The sequence below is a fragment of the Radiomyces spectabilis genome (assembly GCF_025331425.1).
Source record: "Radiomyces spectabilis strain NRRL 2753 chromosome Unknown BYT42scaffold_12, whole genome shotgun sequence".
Taxonomy (NCBI): Eukaryota; Fungi; Mucoromycota; class Mucoromycetes; order Mucorales; family Radiomycetaceae; genus Radiomyces; species Radiomyces spectabilis.
The window spans coordinates 1,120,232-1,139,195 of record NW_026251937.1 but is presented as its reverse complement, the minus strand read 5'-3'; the positions used below and the strand labels follow the sequence as shown (position 1 = coordinate 1,139,195).

The 18,964-nt window shown below is 44.6% G+C and overlaps 7 protein-coding genes across 7 annotated transcripts; 1 reads left to right on the top strand and 6 right to left on the bottom strand.

Annotated features, from left to right (window-relative positions):
* Positions 1-513: 513 nt before the first annotated feature.
* Positions 514-1,503, bottom strand: BYT42DRAFT_583439 (uncharacterized protein). Its single transcript, XM_051569777.1, has one exon. It carries the CDS (start codon positions 1,430-1,432, stop codon positions 572-574), a length of 861 nt encoding a protein of 286 aa, XP_051420294.1. The 5' UTR covers positions 1,433-1,503; the 3' UTR covers positions 514-571.
* Positions 1,504-1,586: 83 nt separating this feature from the next.
* On the bottom strand, positions 1,587-2,283 carry BYT42DRAFT_548926 (uncharacterized protein; the record flags this gene model as incomplete). The annotated part of the gene is made up of 2 exons (XM_051566041.1): positions 1,587-1,832; positions 1,921-2,283. The coding sequence occupies 2 exons, from the start codon at positions 2,281-2,283 to the stop codon at positions 1,587-1,589; spliced, it is 609 nt and encodes a 202-aa protein (XP_051420293.1).
* A 1,404-nt stretch (positions 2,284-3,687) lies between these two features.
* Positions 3,688-4,265, bottom strand: BYT42DRAFT_99979 (uncharacterized protein). The gene has a single exon (XM_051572935.1). It carries the CDS (start codon positions 4,046-4,048, stop codon positions 3,728-3,730), a length of 321 nt encoding a protein of 106 aa, XP_051420292.1. The 5' UTR covers positions 4,049-4,265; the 3' UTR covers positions 3,688-3,727.
* Positions 4,266-4,529: 264 nt separating this feature from the next.
* Positions 4,530-6,872, bottom strand: BYT42DRAFT_617231 (Presenilin-domain-containing protein; the record flags this gene model as incomplete). The annotated part of the gene is made up of 9 exons (XM_051572161.1): positions 4,530-4,738; positions 4,806-4,874; positions 4,939-5,475; positions 5,532-5,598; positions 5,665-5,815; positions 5,877-5,944; positions 6,013-6,190; positions 6,254-6,521; positions 6,608-6,872. 9 exons carry the CDS (start codon positions 6,870-6,872, stop codon positions 4,530-4,532), a joined length of 1,812 nt encoding a protein of 603 aa, XP_051420291.1.
* Positions 6,873-7,163: 291 nt separating this feature from the next.
* BYT42DRAFT_520955 (potassium/sodium efflux P-type ATPase) lies at positions 7,164-11,222 on the bottom strand. The gene is made up of 9 exons (XM_051565276.1): positions 10,688-11,222; positions 10,356-10,612; positions 10,213-10,275; positions 10,040-10,131; positions 9,356-9,966; positions 8,530-9,277; positions 8,130-8,442; positions 7,634-8,056; positions 7,164-7,556 (listed from the first exon to the last, which is right to left on the bottom strand). The coding sequence occupies exons 1-9, from the start codon at positions 11,129-11,131 to the stop codon at positions 7,427-7,429; spliced, it is 3,081 nt and encodes a 1,026-aa protein (XP_051420290.1). The 5' UTR covers positions 11,132-11,222; the 3' UTR covers positions 7,164-7,426.
* Positions 11,223-13,575: 2,353 nt separating this feature from the next.
* On the bottom strand, positions 13,576-15,372 carry BYT42DRAFT_583416 (pyridoxine biosynthesis protein pyroA). The gene is made up of 5 exons (XM_051569776.1): positions 15,129-15,372; positions 14,911-15,022; positions 14,179-14,687; positions 14,029-14,107; positions 13,576-13,944 (listed from the first exon to the last, which is right to left on the bottom strand). Exons 1-5 carry the CDS (start codon positions 15,234-15,236, stop codon positions 13,814-13,816), a joined length of 939 nt encoding a protein of 312 aa, XP_051420289.1. The 5' UTR covers positions 15,237-15,372; the 3' UTR covers positions 13,576-13,813.
* A 1,953-nt stretch (positions 15,373-17,325) lies between these two features.
* Positions 17,326-18,643, top strand: BYT42DRAFT_583413 (uncharacterized protein). The gene has a single exon (XM_051569775.1). It carries the CDS (start codon positions 17,668-17,670, stop codon positions 18,535-18,537), a length of 870 nt encoding a protein of 289 aa, XP_051420288.1. The 5' UTR covers positions 17,326-17,667; the 3' UTR covers positions 18,538-18,643.
* Positions 18,644-18,964: the final 321 nt, after the last annotated feature.

Genomic DNA, 18,964 nt, shown 5'->3' with positions numbered 1-18,964 from the left:
TTTTAACTGTTATGTTCAACTGAGTTGTTTACCTGTTCATTTAGCGGGCCAATTTCGGTGTAGCTTATTTTCATCCTTGCCTGGGAAACCATTTAGCTCCCAAATCTCTGACTACCTTTATTTCTTCATGCGTGTTAATTTATAGTGGCGCATTGACCGAGGTTGTTCAGCGGCACATATTCAAAATGCTTTCACATACAATTGAAGGCAATGAATTCAAGGATCTCAAAATCTCGGTTTCAACGTTGCACCGTCACTTGGTGAAAATTGTTGTATTGTATCACTTTGAAAATCTGGATAAAAAATTGGCAGAAAATATCAAATTTAAGTTTCTCGAGAATTGTGTTTTTGTCGAAGAACCCGTTTTTGATTTACATATTCAACAAAACCTGGTTGCTCTGAGCAAAATTCATCGAATGAAATAATTAAACGAGTACTTCTTGTTCTCGGCAAGGGTGGCAATGAAAAACAATGGGAAAATTAAGCGTTTATTTGAATGCATTTTTGTTGTTGCTCAATTAAATACATTGTGGCCTTGTTTTTATGTTTGAGTTTTGTTTCAGGCTTCCCTTCAAAGGGAAGCCGTCGAGAAAAAGACGGTCAAAGGCAGAGCCACCGGAAAAGTGGCCCTTCTCTTGGGCCACGCGGGAAACCGGCCGGCAGGGATGATGGCCCAAAGGAAGGGCCGACGAAATGGTGGTCTAAGAAAATGCCACCGGCAGGAGAGGTCACGGCGGAAACGGTCGAGGAAAAAAGTTCTCCAAGGAACGTCGGAGAGGACCGGCGAAAAAATAGACCGGGAAAAGGCCACCATGGGAGAAGTGACCCCCAGAAAAGGGCCAATCAGAAAATACCCCAGAAAGGGCCGCCGAGAAAGGTGGCCAGAAAAAAGATCACACAAGGGAAGTGGCCCAAGGGAAAGGGCCACACAGGGAAAGCGTGCCGGAGGAAAGTTGTCCATAGAAAGGCCACCAAGGAAAGGTGGCCGAAAAAAAAGGCGTCCGTCGGAAAAAGGGCCCCAAAGAGAAGAGGCCCGGGAAAATGGCCGCAGAGAATGGTCATGAAAGCGGCCAGGGAAAGAGCCGGCCCAGAAAAATGGCCCAAACAAAAGTCCTGGCCAGAAAAAAGTAGCCGCACCAAACGCCAGGCAGCAAAGTCCACCGAGGGCAACCGAGAAGAAAAAGCCAACGAAGTCGGACCACGACCGGCCAGCAAGCGAAACGGAGCACCAAAGAAAGGCGGACAAGATCGCCAAAAGAACGGCAAAGAACAAAGACGGCGAGAAACACTGCGGAAAAAGGATGCCGAAAAGAACGGCAACCGGCGGGCAACAGACAACAGGACACGCGCAAGGAGCAACGAGCAACAAAGAAGCACAAGGCACCAAAGGCAGGCGACACGAAGGGCACAGGACGCAACAGGAAGCAACCATAAAGGACGGACAAGGATCAGCAACAGCAACAACAGCAAAACGAAAAAAAAAGAAAAAAAAGGGTAGGGAAGGGAAAAAAAAAGAAATGAAAGAGAAAAAACGCCGGGCGGTGGGATACGTGAAAAGTTTTAATGACTAGTCGTAGTGAGCCAAACTAGTCGCACCATTCCCAGTCCATGGGATTGAAAGATGAATACTCCCAATCCATTGGGTCATCATGGACTTCGCCTATGCCTTTGGCGCAAGCCTGCCAGGCCGACTCCTCTGTCGGACCCAGAGGCTCCCAGTCCATGGGATCATCGATGTGGATGGCCGTAGGTGGAAGTTGTTCTTCCTTTGAGGATACAACGACCACACTACGGCCACCAACATCTTCCCCCTCGACTTCGGACACATAGATCTGGTCGCCGCGAGGCGCCAAAGGCATGCACACCGAAGAGAAAGTGAAAGCGCCAGGCAGAAACAGGGGACAAAGGAGCAAGAGTCACCACAGAAGTCGGACGGGACATGGGCACAGAGGCCAAGGTAGAGGTGGGCACATCGGCACTAGGTACGACGTCAGAGCAGGAAGGCACAGAGGCCAGAACGGACGAAGGCACAATGGCCACAGACGAGGCAGGCACAAGGGCAACGGAAGTGGGCGCAGTGGCTACGACAGAAGAAGGCACACCGGCAGAAGAAGAAGAGAGCACCAAGGCCAAGGACGAGGGCAAAACGGCAACGAACGAAAAGTTGTCCACAGGGGCAGGAGCAGGAACCGGAGCCGAAGGCAAGGGACGAGAGAGTTTTTTAGCCATAGCGGCACGACGAGAAGCAGAAGAGGTGTTTTGGAGAAATTTGCGGTTAGGCATAATGAAAATAACTTGAATAAAGATGAAGAAAGAGGGAAAAAAGAATGAATTTTTGGTCGTCCTCAAAAATCGTCTTGATTTTTTTTTCCTTCAATGCATTGAAGGGTTAAAAGACAACCGGCGAATGAAGAGTCGAAAAAGACTAATTTTGCGAGAATTAGGTGTAGAGAGACGTGTCGAATTTGTATCGGCGCGCAAAATTAATTCATTGGTATCCCGGCAACAATGGTGAAGAAACAAGAGGTTTTGTCACTATGAAAAGTTTCAGACACGTCTTAAAAAAATAAGACAAAAGGACTACGCATTAAAGAAATCCAAGTGAACTTTTTTGATGATTTCAAGTCCGAAAGGCATCGAACAAGATGGAAGCGGTCCATGGGCCCGATTCACTTGATCCTGTCGTAAGGAACGGCATCCATTACTTTTGTACAGATTTTGATCTATCCGAAACCGCCTTTTCATGACGAATCCGTACAAATTCGAAGCATCTCTGTAGAGGCGCATTGGGCCGAGTTACGGTTTTTCCCCTGTCTTTTTTGAGGCCCCGTCGAAGAATTTTGGTCAAAAGTGAAAACTGGAGGTGGCAAAAAACCTGTGAGAGCTGTTAATAATTCGACAGATCGAATTCATGAATCTTTACGAGGCAATTGTGTGAAGGTTGAATCAAACGATCATTGAGTCTTTTGACCGATATTTAAATGAAGGGAGAAATCTTTGAATTTGGAGTTGGAACGCCAGCAAAAAAAAAAAAAAAAAACATACAATGTTTATTTCTGAAATATGACAGTTAATGACGATGATACGCTACTTGATTTTGCTGATATAAGCGAAGGTGAAATTTCGTTCGCCAGGGATGTCAAATATCTTTTAACCGGTCATTATCAATAACATTGATGGTCGGAATCCGATGAGAGAATAGGCCTAGGATATTGTCCATGGGCTTTCCAGATTGCTGTTTTCCTTGCATCTCTTTTGGTATCCACGAACCGAATCAAGATCAAGCGTCTTCTTTTCACCTTTCTCCCAAACTGATATGACGATGGTTCGAAACAGCCGTGATGCAATCTTCGCATCCGAATCCTTCGATATTCCCACTGTCATGATCGCCTAGTGTCCAGATCGTCACTGGTCGCGTACACAAATCACTTGTGAATGGTGAACACGACCGTGAAAGAAGATGCATCAACATCTTGTGGAATTTGGACCGCACTTGCCGCAATTGGGCGAGCTCGTCAAATTGGTATAGCTCTCCCAAAGGGACAAACTACTCAATTCCCGTTCCCGCAACTCACCATACCGATCGACAAACCACTGTCGGATATATATTTGTGTGTCCTTGGTGACATCAAACGCGTTCACTCTTGACGGGCCAATGGCTGGAGGCAGGTCCCTGTCGAGACGGATCAATGACGTGATCAGGGCATTGATCGTTTTTGTGGCAAGTTCAAGCTTGGTAATGTTTGTCTTCTTTCACGACAAACAGGTCAACGTTTGCGTATTTGCGGTGTGATGAAGTAAGGTGGTATTGAACACTTGGTTTAATCTTTGTGCGTTCATGATGCGCCAAGGTTGGGGATCGGCCGTATACTTCTGCGCAGTTCACCAAGAGACCTTTACTTCCATTGCTAAGAACGAGACCTTCCATTGCACGAGCACAGATTACACGCATCCACAGACGCCATGTCCAATCAACGCTAGCGATATCGCTATTCGTTTCTGTGTAATCTTCTGCCAAGATGCATTTCAAATGACTGGCAGCGATCATATGGAGCAGGGTCGATGGCTGCTCGTCAGTTTTCCGAATGTTCCGGAATAGCTACGCTTTGCTGATGCGATTGCCTTGATCATTCTTCGTGAAGATAGGCGCACGATATGTTCCGTCAGGCGATCGAAAGCTACATGCTTCCGCACAGTGGCTGGAGTCGCCGGTAATCACACGTCCTTGTCAAACGCCGCCAACACCAGGTTGAAGAATATCCCCAACAACGTGTATGCTTTAACTAGCTACTAGCTAGAACTTTTTTATTACCATTATTTTATTATATTTTACATCATTGGCTATGTACATTCGGTTCGGTGTCGCATATAGGGTGTGCAATACGGCGGTTTTTGTTGCATTGGCTTCAAGGGCCTTCTATTAGCTTGGTATCTTTATGAAAAGTGGTGGGTTTCAGGGGATTTTTGGGAGGTTTTAATGATGAGATGATGGAGAGAAAAAGTCTTTCTGTGAGGTGTGTTAAAGGGATTCATATGCCGACCATGCCAAAAACACAAAGCGCACCAATGTAGGGTACAAGGACGGTTTTAGCGACGAAATAGAACAAGATGCCAAAAGCGATCGAGATGGGCAATGCCGGCAGTGCCTTTTTATAGATCGCCAGTAAAAATATGGTGGCGGTTAACCCCATCAGGACAGCAATGGTGCAACACACCGTCGTGATCCAGTCATACATGGCTAAAAAGAAACCCAACCAATTTGAATATTCCACTCTGCGTTAATCTTTTCTTTTTCTTTCTTTTACCTGCACGAGCAATCAGCACACTGTAAAATACAAAATCACCGAGCCCAAGTTTTAATCCGCTTCGTTCAGCTAAAGTTGGTCAAGGTATAGGTTAGCGTCAAAGAATCCCATCTACCGCATGATAACTGCGTACCATCCTCTTCATCCCGCTCTTCTTCGTCGGTTCTTTCCCGTGGCGTCTGGCTGTTGGTTCGTCGAGCGGTAGTGGTCTCCGATGCCACCTCGGTCGACACTTCTGTGGCGGATTCATTTTGACTGGCGATGGTGCCGCTGCTTTCTCCTCGCAACCGCATAAATCCATCCATGTTAATGGGAGGCCCATGCAACTGTCCTGTCGACGATCGATGCCGGATGGTCTCGGATGCTCCAGCCCCCTCACTTGTTTGCAGTGGCATCGTCGACGACGTTGATGCTTCATATTCGGATGAACTGGCTCGGCTGCGAAGCGATAAAGACGTGGTATATTGGTGGGTATGCAGAGGCCGTGCGGTCTCTGGTGCGTTTCGTTCGCTATTGAAGCTGTTGGAAATTTGGAAATGATCGGCGGACGCCATCATAAACCACACCGCATTCACCGAATATAGCAAGGCCGGAACTTCACGCTGCTGCGTCCTTGAACTCTCAATAAGCAAACGGAGCGGTCCAAAAGGACAAAGAACAGCAATAAGATCTACAACGACAGCTTTGTTAGTCTATATTTATTGCGATCAAAGGAACTGTACATACCCCAGATAGCCAATAAACCGAGCAAAATCCATGTGGTCCATTGCTCTAAACCGGTTAGAGAAAATGCCTAGATGGTAAAAAAGACATCAAAATCCAAGTCTCCGAGCATGATGACGCTGTCCAACGAGCTTACCATCAGTGAACTCATGATCGTCAAATACCCTTGCTGCAGCCAAAGGGGCCCCTTCCAAAAGATCGAAACCAGTCCGACCACCGCAAAATTCCACAGAGCAAAGACCATGGTAATGTAATCCAGAGGAATCGAAAATACTTGCACAAGGTTACTATTCATTCATGTAAGTTTACCAACCAATGATTTTCGTCCGACAGTGTGGTCACGCTTACAGGAGTAAAAGGTAGGTCATGAAGCCTAAAAGAAGAAGAACAATCACCATAAAAAAGCCAATCAGAACCTATTCAGTATTTCCGCGAAATGAGTCCATTGCATGCGATATCATGCCAAGATTTGTCTAGTATGTACCTTGATCCAACCTTTTCGGAAGAGAAAGACAATGATCACAGTGATAGCGATGATTTGGCCGATAATGATAGCTGCATTGGTAAAAGAACCTACGATAGGGGAGGAAGATCCGCCATTTCCTTGACTGTCGCCGCTTCCGGTGCTTCCAGAGAGAGCAATGTAATTTGGGCGAGTCGGACTGTTTGAGGAGATTAATCAATGGGCGGGCACATTGTAATATCCTGTGAGACGTTGATATTACCTGTAGTCACTTTGACCACTGAAGGAGACCTTGACCCAAAAAATGCTGAGAATAATACATACGACGACTGGTTTGATGACCAGATAAATTTGATGCATATAGAATTTTAAATCATCGGCAAAATCCTCTTCGCCCGTCTCGGTTTGTGCGTCGTCCTGATCCACTTCTTGGTCCTCCGCAGGTTGTTGTCTCGCAGTGCTGGACATTGTACGAAGCTGAATATGTTCCGCTTGCGGATCGTCGTCCGGAAGATGGGTGCTTGATCTGTCTATGAATGCATAAGTATTTCCTGAATGTGGCCTGGATCCGGGGAATTCATCTTTTCGAGCCACGAAAATAAAAAAGAGGGCTTACAAGAGGATCGGAGGCCGTTGCGTTCGTTAAGTGCATCGGCTTGGGATCTCGAACGGCGGGCTTGGGCGGATGCTTGGCACGTTTTATAATGGTCTTGTTTCCAGTGGGTTTTCTGGCATTCCAAGGAACAATACCTCGGGCCGTTGAGACCACAGGAAGAGCACATGAATGTCGCCGGGGACTGACAGACGGTGCAAGTGACAGTGGGCGAGGGTTGGCTTGCTTCATCATTGTCCTGATCCACATCTAAGGTGCTCCCAGACATGATGAAGCCGAGGGTCTTGTTAATCGAAAGGCAGAAGGCTGAACTTCCAGAAATGTAAACGTGAAGCGAAAAAAAGCAAGTGGAAAGATTCGGGGATTGATGAAATGGGGAAATTTCAAATGTCGCAGGTCAAAAAAGGCGTCAAAAGTTAATGTTGTTCCTCTCACTGGTCGGCATTGAAAAATTGGGACATTTTCGATGAGCGACCGAGCTGCTCGCTATGATCTGAGGCGATGTACCATGTCAACCTCAGTACGCCATAACGCGTCCTTGACGCCATAACGCGTTGGTGAATTGTGTATGGCCACGTTTTCTTGCAAAATAAACTTGCCATTTTTAATATTATGAAAGCCCTTTTTTTTATATTATAAGAAGCGGAATAGTGCAAGCTACATACGCATAGGGGTCAATAGAATCATGATGTGAAAATTGAATGATTATTAATTGTTGCAAGAGAGTGATAGAGAAGAAAATACAGCAGATAGGTGTATCTATCATATACTAGAGAAATAAAAATGGTAAATGCTTGTATATAAAAGAAGAACTAAAAAATCTTAAAAAAGATTGAACTTTCGCTTCATGGCCTTCCAGCTTTCAGCAAGGAAGATGTAGGCAATAACAGAGGCGGCCACCATCCCCCATTCCCAGGTGATAGGGTGATGCTTGAACACTTCGGTATTCAAACTGTAAAATAACGGGCAATAGGTCAGTCAATTGAATCCCAACGGATGCACTTCTACATAATTTGATTTTGTACTTACACTGGCACATAAAGCACAATGAACATGAGAGCAAAGCCGAAACCGATACTGCCGAATAAGTAGTAGTTTTGTTTGCCCGTGAGAGCTTTCCAGGACCATGTAGAGTGACGAAGATCACGACAGGTAATGCCATGCACCAGAATCAAGACGGTCATGGTGGCAAACAAGGCACCACGAGCACGGAACACGGTATCACAGGTAGGGTTGTAATGCATGTTGCAGTCGTGACCAAAGTCACCGTCGCCCCAACCAAACATCACCACAACAAAGTTGCACAGACAGATCAAGCCCATCATGATACCATAGTACAACAGATCGATCACATTGTTGCGCGAGAATAAACCTTCATTGGTAGGTCGAGGAGGCACAAACATCTGGTCAGGATGAACAGGTTCAAGACCAAGACTGAAAGCCGGCGGCGAACTATCGAAGAAAACGTAGATCGTCAGAAGATCACAGTCTCTCCACTGCCTCAAGGATAAAATGAAGCGCTTACCTGGTGATAATGTTGTTGAACAAAATCTGAATGGGCGACAATGGGAAGACGGGGATATTTTCATTGTCCTTGAAGGCGAGACCGAGAATCAAAGGCGTCAATTCAGCGACGTTACCGGAAACCATGTGAACGACAAAGCGAGAAATGTTGGCAAACACACGACGACCTTCTTCAATAGCAGACACAATCGTAGCAAAGTTATCATCCACAAGAATAATATCTGCCGCCTGTTTAGCCACGTCCGAACCAGCTTGACCCATTGCAATACCAATATCCGATTCCTTCAAACTAGGCGAATCATTCACACCATCACCTGTGTTTTAAAAAAGCGGACGCAAACAAATTTAGTTTCCTGTATTTACTATTGTCCATTTTCAATATTTCAGCACAATTAACTTACCAGTCATACCGGCGATGCGGCGACGACGATGAAGGGCTTCAATCATTTTGACTTTGGTATCGGGACTGCAACGAGCAATGACCAAGGGCAAGTCTTCCAAACTATCAATGGCATCTTCGGACAGCTTGTCGAATTTCTGAGCCGACATGACCAGTTCCTTGGCTGGTTTCTCGTCCAAGCCATAATCGACGGGTACAATTCCGACTTCGCGAGCAATGGCCGTGGCGGTAGCAATATGATCACCGGTCAACATGTGCACGGTGATACCGGCCTTGTGGCATCGTTCCACGGCTCCCTTGGATTCCACTCGAGGAGGATCATAGATACCGACCAGACCCAAGAAAATCATGTCTTGTTCAATTTCCTCACGCTTGAATGTATCGGGACCCACCTCGCCTTCGGTCTTGACACGTCGGGACGCCAAGGAAAGGACACGGAGACCGCCTCGAGCCAAAACTTCGACTTGAGGCATGATGGCTTCTTCGAGCTCTTCCTTGCTCATCATCTTGATGTCGCCTTCTTTATCCATTTGCATACCAATACAGCTCTCCAACACACGTTCCGTGGCACCTTTGAGGAACGCTACCTTGGAAGAATCCGGAGCTTCGCATAACACACTCATACGCTTGATGGTGGAATCAAAAGGGTATTCAGCAATCAAAGTCCAGCCTCGTTCGCCTTCCTTTTCAGGGTGCGTCAAGGCAGGCTTGCCCATATGTAACTTGTGTGCAAACACTTGTAAAGCAACCTAACAAATCAGCCCCACGTGCGTTAAAACATTTGGCCATCAAGTTGTTTGTATATATAAATAAGGAAAAATTCTTACTTCAGTGGGATCACCAATGCCGTGATATTGATCGTCATGTTTGCGGAGCTCACTCATGTTGCATAGCGCGGCAGTGTTGACCAACTGACGGAAACCGTCATTCATGGTTTCCTTGGTAACGGTTTCTTCATTGAGTTCAGAGGCAACTTCACCTTCGGGAGTGAAACCAAGGCCGGAAACGCTGTAAAAGCCTGACGAAGGACGCCATAAACGGGTCAACACCATTTTGGATTGCGTCAATGTACCGGTTTTATCGGAACACACATTGGTAACGGCACCGAGATTCTCCAAAGCAACGAGACGACGCACCAGTGCGTTACTCTTGGCCATGGCATGGACACCAAACGCTTGAGTCAAGGTGACGACGGCAATCAACCCTTCAGGGATGACAGCAATAGCAGTAGAGATGGCATAGAGAACAATTTGATCATTGATCTTGAATTTGGCCACACCAAACACAATGATAATAGTAATGATAGCCACGGCAAGAAGCACCAAAGCCATACGATCCAACGCCTTTTGAAGTGGCGTTCTCGCATTGTCACCACTGTCCATCAGACGCTTGGCAATTTTACCAATTTCAGTTTGCATACCCGTAGCGGTGACAACGGCTAAAGATTAAAACAAAAAAAGACATTAAGCGTTGCTTCCATGAAGATTGTATTGAACCATCTTTGATTTTACCTTTACCACGACCCTTGGTCAAAGTCGTGCTAGAGTAGGTCATATTCAAACGATCACCCAAGGGACAATCGGCTCCTTCAATGACATCAGACCTATAAGAAGTTTCCTTTTTTTTTAGTTTTCTGATGAACCTTGAGAGCTCTCAGTGCCGTGAGATAAAGTGAGAGACTTACATTTTGTTCACAGGGACGGATTCACCAGTCAAAAGGGCTTCGTCAATATCCATATTGAAAGCTCTATAACGAGTTAAAAAAAAGGGGAGGGTAGGTGTCAGGTAACATGTACTCGCTAAGCGTTCATTAGAGTTTGAACTTACTCAATGATACGGCAATCGGCACCAACAACATCTCCACTCTTCATGACCACGATATCACCGGGAACCAGTTCACGGGTAGGGATCGTTTTTTGTTGGCCGTCACGGACGACCACAACAGTAGGAGACGCCATTTGACGCAACGAGTCCATGGTTTTTTCAGCCTTGTACTCTTGCAAGAAACCCACCAGGGCATTCAGAATCATAATAGCACAGATAACACCACCTTCGATGTAATCTTTAAACACAAACGAGACAACCTAATTTCACCCCCATCCCCCGCATTGGTGAGACAATCTCGATCGATTGACTGTTTCTTTTTTCTTTTCACATACCATGGCAATCAAGAGAATCAGCACCATCACGTTGAAAAACTGTTTAATCATCAGCTTGACGGGGTTGACACCGCCTTCACCTTCCATTTCGTTGTAGCCATGATCAGCTCGTCGGCTATCAATCTCGGATTCGGAAAGACCGTCGCCAACATCGGTTTTCATCAATTGAACGACCGTCTCAATATTCATGGTGTGATAAGGAGGGCCTTCGATGCGTACGGGATGATCTTTGCGCTTCACCAATCGCATTTTTCTCATGACCACACTACGCACTGATCTTGTATCGTAATCCGAGCTTTGGCCTGTCGCTGAGCGCGACAGTTTCTCGGCAGCCTGACTTTCTTCGGCATTCCTTGTCGAGGCCGGATCGACAAACGTGATAGTCGTGGTCGCCTGGGGATTTGTGTCGCCAGGAGTCTCAGCCATGCTCTGCATAGGATTCATCCAACAGACTAATAGTTCAATGAAAGAAGGGAAAAAACCCTTGCGCTTGTAGAAGGATGGACTCTTTTTAAAATTTTCGAAATTATTTTTTTTTTCTATGCCAAAAAAAAAAAAGAAAGTTTGGAAGGTTTGAATATCGCAGGCTAAATTTCAGTTCTACTTCCAGCCAAAGAGATCCACAACTAAAGCGTCGTTTGAGTGTTCAACTCACCTCATTGGTCTAAAAATCAATGCAACGCTTGAAAGCTGAGGGTGAATGTTTCTTTCCGTTTTTGTATTACACTGCTGTTTTGGGCATCCCCAGCCAGTTGGTTTTTCTATTTATTAAGATTTTCTTCCATTCCATTGGATGAGATGCTTTCCGTGTCTCTTTATTTTTGATATGTTCAAAAAAAAGGAATACATCTAAAACCTGGTTTTTGATATCTCTTTTTTTCATGAATTCAAAATAAAAAAAAATTAGCACTAATGGAGCATAGCGGTGACCCGCGAATGGTGAACGTTTCAAAATAAATGGAAGGTTCAGTCCAAATTCCGGAATAGGGAATTGGCGTGTGCATTGGGATTTTCTGTCTGATCTCGCGTGCCCGGAATACAGTGCGCCAATTTTGCCAGTCGCTGAAATCTCCCCAGCATTGAAACCCCGTCCCGCCCTTTTCCTGGATCCATTCGGAGTAACGGAAATCGTCACCGTGCCACAGCGTTTGCTTTCGTCTTTCCTTCCGATAGATCAAGAAAAACACCGCATCAAATATCCCAGGGAATGTCAGAAACGTCCTAAAAACCAATTACGCAAAGTAGTCGTCTGTGTATCCGAGAAAAAGTACGACTAGTCTATTGTTAAAAAAAACTTTATCCGATACTTTTCTATCCCGATGACGCGATGCATGCAAACGATCGGTAACAGATCAAGTTTTTTTTTTTTTTTTTTTTTTTTTTTTTTTTTTTTTTTTGTTCAGAATTGCATCATGAGTGTATACAAACGACGCATGTGATTTGGATCCATGGAAAAAGATGATGCCAAGTGATCGGACTATTTCGTTTATACGAAATGAAAAATGGTGTATCGGGGAGGGGGGAAGAGCAATACCGACTGATATTCGCCTTCTTGGGTCACGTACCAATGGTGAATTGTCCCTGTAACCAAAAAACGAGATTCTCAGAACAGACGATCAAACAGAAGGGGACAGTCTTATCGGCAATTTACATTTTTATGTTTTTCCACGATCCTCAATCGTTAATCAAAAGATTCCATCTGCTCCATTCCTCATCGTACTGTATTCCATATGACCTCTCAACTGATAGTAACGACTTATATAATATGGTCTCGAACATCTTTTGGCGGTTAGGGCAACTTACGGATAGCTTGAGGTTGCATTCATTCACATCAACTATTGATAAAAAAAAAACTGAGAAACCTGTCAATAGGTAGCGTTACCATGACCAAATCGATCGCTTCATTGCTTACCAGAAAAGAAATCTATGTAAGGCCTTGGGAGCCATGTATTGATTAGCATTCGACTCTTTTTTTTTTGTTGATAGTCCGATAAAAGGAAAAAAAAGAAAGATAACTTGATGTAAATATATTGACCATGGAAGATGGCATGTTCCATGGAAACCCCAGATTTAATGCACAGGTCACACCCAGTAACCCGTCCAGGAACTTTGTGTAGCCTGTTTTTGTTTCTTGAACCCGAGTGTCTATCTGATTTTTTTCTTTATTCAATGACATTGTTTCAATATCACTTCATCAGTAAAATCAGTGAGCTCTTACAATTCCATGCTGACCCTTTTGATAACCGATACACTTGACAGTTTCTTTTGTTGACGACGCTCAATAGCTGGATTGAATGTTATCTACCCTTTTAGGTTTTCCAATGTTGCTTCAAATAGGGGCACCACACGCTTACCATGTGTTTCAAAATCGGCACTGGATTGGCCAATATCTGTGGGGCACAGTAATGCAAAGGCAAGGATCTCTGCAGCCAATAATAAGCGTGCTCTATCCAATCGAATTTCTTCATTCATCTTTTTCCGCACACTGGCATCGTCCATCGTTATCATATGCCATTTTCTTTATGTACAGGTATAACGCTTAAGCGTTTCCGCGATAAAATGCTGAGCTGCCTCATTGACAACGGTTTACGAACGTCAACAAAAGATCAAGATATCATTTCCATCTCCGCATGTTCACAGCAGTCCAAATTTTCAGAGCGTTTTGGTCATCCTCGAGGGAAATTGCTTTCTGTCAAGAGTGCCAGCAAACCAGATTAAAAACGCGCCTTTAATCTTTTTTTGTTCGTAGTGTATATTCCAAACTACCATATCCCCTACAGAGAACGAAATCTATGGGAATTTGTTTCGTCAAGGGTCCTATGTTAGGTGTGAGCCTTGCAGTATCGAACCAATGAACAACATGGACAAAAAACATTGTAAAAAAAAAAAAGATCAGAGATGATTTTTACAAGTGGTGATAAAATTATGTTAACGAAAAAAAAAGTTTGATATGAACGGCATTTTCCACGAATTTTTTCTGTTTGAGAAAAAAATGCGGGATTTTCTATGCTAGACAATATTCAATGCGTGTTGCTTTCTAAAAGAGATGTGTATGTTGTATGGATTGGGGAAACAGGTAGAAGTAGAAAAAAAAGGGATTTCACAGCATCTTTTTTTTTTCTCTGTTTACCAACCGCGCTTGGCCAAACGTTGGTCTTCGGACAATTCATCCAAGTTGATACCAACCATAGCTTCACCAAGATCCTCGGAAACCTCGGCCAAAACCTTGGGATCCTTGAAGTGAGTGACGGCTTGGACTATTTGACAGGGGCAAAAAAAAATGGAAGAGATTTAATCCATCACGTACGACATCACTCGATATATTTTCACACTCCACTTACCAATAGCCTTTGCGCGCTTGGCTGGGTCACCGGACTTGAAGATACCAGAACCAACAAAGACACCATCGCAACCCAATTGCTAGAGAGAAAAAGAAAAGAGTCAGTCAAAGACAAAATCTTTTTGATCAATCGGCATGTTCAACTGCTTACCATCATGAGAGCAGCATCGGCAGGGGTGGCAACACCACCAGCGGCGAAGTTGACAACGGGCAAGCGACCGAGCTTGGCGCATTCCTTGAGCAAATGATAAGGAGCTTGGATATCCTTGGCATAAGCATAGAGTTCCTCATCGGACATGGAAGCGGCACGACGGATTTCGGCAGTGACAGTGCGCATGTGACGGACGGCTTCAACAACGTTACCGGTACCGGCTTCACCCTTGGTACGGATCATGGCAGCACCTTCGCTGATACGGCGGAGAGCCTCACCGAGGTTCTTGGCACCGCACACGAAAGGAACCTTGTAGTTGTGCTTGTGGATGTGGTTGGCCTCATCAGCAGGGGTCAAGACTTCGGACTCGTCAATGTAATCAACACCGATCGACTCGATGATCTGAGCTTCCACAAAGTGACCAATACGGACCTTGGCCATCACAGGAATAGTCACAGCCTCAATGATTTCCTTGATCATCTTGGGATCAGACATACGGGCAACGCCACCTGTCAAAAAAGAAAAAAGCAAAATTAGCCATCCACTCTCCAGATGGTATCGATGGTGTGGTTTGCACTCGTTTCCATGCGCACCATGCACACACCATGTGGCAGCTGCGTGGTGGATGTACAACAATAACCTCTTTTCCTCACTTATTTTGTGTCTCTTTTCTTCCTTTCCCTCCGGGAATGAAGGATGATTTTTTGATAAAAGATAAAGTGATTGACTTACCATCCTTGCGGATATCAGCAGGAACACGTTCCAAAGCCATGACGGCACACGCACCAGCTTCTTCGGCGATTCTGGCTTGTTCAGCGTTGATGACATCCATGATAACACCACCCTAGTCATAACGAAAGGAAAAGAAAAAAGATGAGTCAGAAAGATGTCATGATGGATACACCAAGCCATCCGGCGTTCCGGACATAGGAGGATCAGATAAAACTTACCTTCAACATTTGGGCCAAACCAGCCTTGATGCTGAAAGTAGACTGGGTGGTTTCACCGTTGGCAGCGCCGTTGGCGTGGAGGTTGACGGGAACAGAGAAGTCAGACATATTGATGGGAATATAGGAAGGGAAAAAAGGGCGAAAACAAAAGTATTGTCAGGCCGTAGCGGGGATCTCGCCTTTATATATCGAAAAATTTCAAGCGGCTTTTTTTTTCCAATGAAAAAAAAGAAGGAAAAAAAAAACCTTTTTTGATATTCGGAGATTGAACAGATACAAGTAAAATCCAATCAATGCTTGCACTTGCACGTGATTGTGTGAAACATCTCTGTCTGAGTCATTTTTTGGTGAGGGTGGCGCCCATAAGAAAAAAGGGCATCAGCATTTTTCAAAACCCTCACTTTTAAGTGCAAATGGCAACACCTTTTGTGGACAATCAGGGTGGGCCCGTTAAATTTTTACTTTTAAGTGTCAGGTTACACCAAACGGTGATTAACAGTTTTCGACGAAAACAGCAATTCCAACCTTCGCTTCGCCCACCGTCACAACCATGAACCACTAAGCTTCCGTCAACCGGAATCTTCATCAGGCACCCACTGATTGGTGGAACGATTCAAAAAAGCTCATGTACCCAACCACTTTTGTATTCCCTTTATTTTCTACCCCACATTAGTCATGCCGCGTAAGACTTACGCACTGTCTTTTAAAAAAACAAAACCTAAAAAAAACAAGTGAGCAAAAATTAATCGATCTGAGCAACCGTATCCATTTCTACCTTTTTGCTCATTCGCCCTTATTTCAGAGTCAAGTCGAAAGAGCAAAATACTTTTGGGAACTGGATCGATAACTTTCTCTCGCATATGCTTCTGTGTTCTTTTCTTTTGATTAACACTTATAGCTTATTCAATCCTGTTGTCATGTGACTAAATCCTTGGCTGTGGAAGCCATATGGGCCACCTTCCATGGCGATATTGGTGTCGTCCGGGGATCCAATTTTGGAAAGACGTCTGTTCATCATGGATACGAAACGATATTGAGATCCGCCAGTGGACGGGCAATAACCGACATTCATTATCAACCAACGGAGCGCGAATGATTAGATAAGCGCCAAGCGTGGGTTTCACACGCCTTGTTACTTTTCATTGCTTTTGCTTACAGAAGTGTGAGAACGCCCAACACTCCATTACGATGAAGGCTGCCGTAGTACGCTTTGCATCGGTAGTTTTGATCAAACAAAAGGAAGCAGGGGGAAACGGTTTGATGTTTTAATCATGTTTTCGGAGCATGGCAGGATGTCAAAAAAGAAATTAATGTGGGAGCTTTTTCCACGCAAATGTCAAGTGCCGATCATTTTTCTTAGGTTAATGATACAACTATGATACAGTTACGATCAGATGCATTATTTACGAAATGGGCTGATGTCAAAGGGAATAGAAAAAAATAAAGACAGATGACGAGATCAACCTCTATATGCAGTTGATTACGTCGAAGGATTCGTCATGCCGTGAATTAACCTATGGCACATATTAATCGCACAGACCCCAAAAAAGTGAATGAAACATATTGATACTTTTTGCGTCGTGCCGAAAAGTAAGCATCATCCTCAATTGAATGAAAATGAGACCAGGCAACGAAATTTTCCAGTCAAATAAACTTTTTTTCTTGCTCATAAAACATTTGCCCTGAAAAATAGCTTGGAATCACAGTTTGAAACAAGGATAAAAGGAAACAAGAAAGTACCATTACCACTACTTTGATTGGTGTGTAGTAAATGGTCGATTCTCACCACGGGGCGTTGCTACATTCTTAACGTGACCCGATGCAAATGACATAATGCTTGACCGTTTTTGTCAGCTGAACCGTGGATGGATCACATTACAATTTTTTACAATTGGTTGACTTTTTCTATTCTTTGCTATGGAGACTTTTATGCCAAAATTAATGGCATTTCGCATCATCTCAATGAATTAAGCCTCCTCTGCCTTTTTTATCTAATAATTATGCCAGAGGCATACAATTATTTATAAAAAAATCTCTATAAACCGTTACAGACAAAGGGTGTGCATTCTGTAAGAAATCGCGTGATGTAGTATTCTATCATGCCAACTGTTAGGGCTATAAATAAATGACATGGCAGATGACTAGAGGCTTGAATATAAAAGCAAGATGGTACCCATGAGGTCCCCATTTCTTGCTCTTTTTTTTTCTGTACCTTTTGTAACCAGCATAACATTCCTCCTTGTTATTTTTCGAAAGCGTCTCTTGTGATTGATTTTATTCCCAAGGAGAAGCTAGACGAACTCTTTTTCATCGAAAACCACTAAACAAGAGAATGGTTATCTTGGTGTCTTCCATACTATATCCTGCTTATGTTCATCCCACCACTTCCGAAGACAGCAATTATAACCAACAACCCTTAAACGATTACATCCCCTCTACTTGAACTCGAAAAAAAATTCAAGAATCAGTTCAGCAAACAAAAAAAAAAAAGTTATAAAAAAAAACCAAGAAAAAAAAACCACCCACCGTCCGTTATTACATGCCCTATTTCACCCATCCACCCACCACTTTAACAAGACGTCTATTATCTTGCTTTTTATCATTCATTGGATACGACTTGCGACCGGCAAGTCATTTTTATTCCGGAAATGGCCGTACTCTTACTTCCACCGCTGCGGCATCACCGTCGTCCTGTAGTTTCATGACGGATTCCACCCTGATCGTCCACCACGACACAGGTTACGATTATGCCTCTTTCTTTCCTGTCACTCGTCAACCGTGGGCGGTGCAAAACTGGATCACAAGCTTGCCCAAAATGGCACTTTGCCAGCTCTTGTCCACTTCCGTAGTACTGGATACGGCCAAGACGAATGGACTCGCTGCCAATTACAAAAGATGGACCGGACCGGCCCCATCCCCATCGGAACGATTTATTGCTGAATTAATGACGGTGCAACAGCAGGCCTCCCAAGTGGTCCACCGACTCGACGGTCTGCGCCCGAGCGACCAATTCGCTCAAGCGGCCCAACTCGCCGAAGCTGTCCAGCAATTGATCCGGATGTGTACCAGCGCTCTCTACGACCAATCCTTGACCACACTCTTGGGGCTGCTGGTGATTGCACAAGAATGTCTCCATACAGCGCCGCAAGTCCGCAAACACTTGTTCCATCAAGCCAAGCTCGGCCGCGTACTTGTCCTGGAAATGGCCAAAGTGCTCAAAGGCCCCCGTATAGCGGACATGACCGCCTCTCAATCCATGCTTTCCCATGGCAATGACGCTTCTCAACCCAACGGCAATTGGTTACACCGATTGGAAGAAACATGCGCCGAACTAGCTCGCTTGGATCCCTTGTGGGAGTTCAAACAGGAATATCGAGATGTTGTCTCTATTGCCTCGCGGTATTGCTAAACCAATACTATCATACCGTATTTTCAAATGTATCATGATTATCTTGTAAATTTTTATGCCAAACTATGATGAAGCAAAATAAAGCGCAAACTTTTTTGGATTGATCACCAAAAACCAGTTTTTTCTTTGTCATCGGAATGATATATACAATACAATGCATTGCCGGGCGGCGGCAGGGTGAAAATGAGGATCCGAGATAGGCGCCAAAGAAACTATTTTACACGACTGCCGTAGAGTACTTTTCCTCCAGTTTTTTGAATGCGGGTGAATTTGAGGAGGAGGGCATCTCGCTTTTTCGGATCTGGAGCGAGATCCCGGACATAGGGTGTGATTTCTTCGGGTGACCAATGTCGCTTTTCGGCAAACAACGCCGCAAACCGTTGAGCAGGATCGGTGGACAGCTCGTCCAAGGGGAAATAGGTCACAT

What these genes read in the sequence shown, in the direction of transcription:
- BYT42DRAFT_583439 (XM_051569777.1), bottom strand. Translation starts at nt 1,432, where the DNA reads ATGGTTGCTTCCTGTTGCGTCCTGTGCCCTTCGTGTCGCCTGCCTTTG.
- BYT42DRAFT_99979 (XM_051572935.1), bottom strand. Translation starts at nt 4,048, where the DNA reads ATGATCGCTGCCAGTCATTTGAAATGCATCTTGGCAGAAGATTACACA.
- BYT42DRAFT_520955 (XM_051565276.1), bottom strand. Translation starts at nt 11,131, where the DNA reads ATGAATCCTATGCAGAGCATGGCTGAGACTCCTGGCGACACAAATCCC. An exon ending in TGATTCTCTTGATTGCCATG is followed by an intron (nt 10,613 to 10,687) that starts GTATGTGAAAAG and finishes GGGTGAAATTAG; the next exon opens with GTTGTCTCGTTTGTGTTTAA. An exon ending in CCGCATCGCCGGTATGACTG is followed by an intron (nt 8,443 to 8,529) that starts GTAAGTTAATTG and finishes TTTAAAACACAG; the next exon opens with GTGATGGTGTGAATGATTCG.
- BYT42DRAFT_583416 (XM_051569776.1), bottom strand. Translation starts at nt 15,236, where the DNA reads ATGTCTGACTTCTCTGTTCCCGTCAACCTCCACGCCAACGGCGCTGCC. An exon ending in GTTTGGCCCAAATGTTGAAG is followed by an intron (nt 15,023 to 15,128) that starts GTAAGTTTTATC and finishes CGTTATGACTAG; the next exon opens with GGTGGTGTTATCATGGATGT. An exon ending in CAAGCGCGCAAAGGCTATTG is followed by an intron (nt 13,945 to 14,028) that starts GTAAGTGGAGTG and finishes CCTGTCAAATAG; the next exon opens with TCCAAGCCGTCACTCACTTC.
- BYT42DRAFT_583413 (XM_051569775.1), top strand. Translation starts at nt 17,668, where the DNA reads ATGCCCTATTTCACCCATCCACCCACCACTTTAACAAGACGTCTATTA.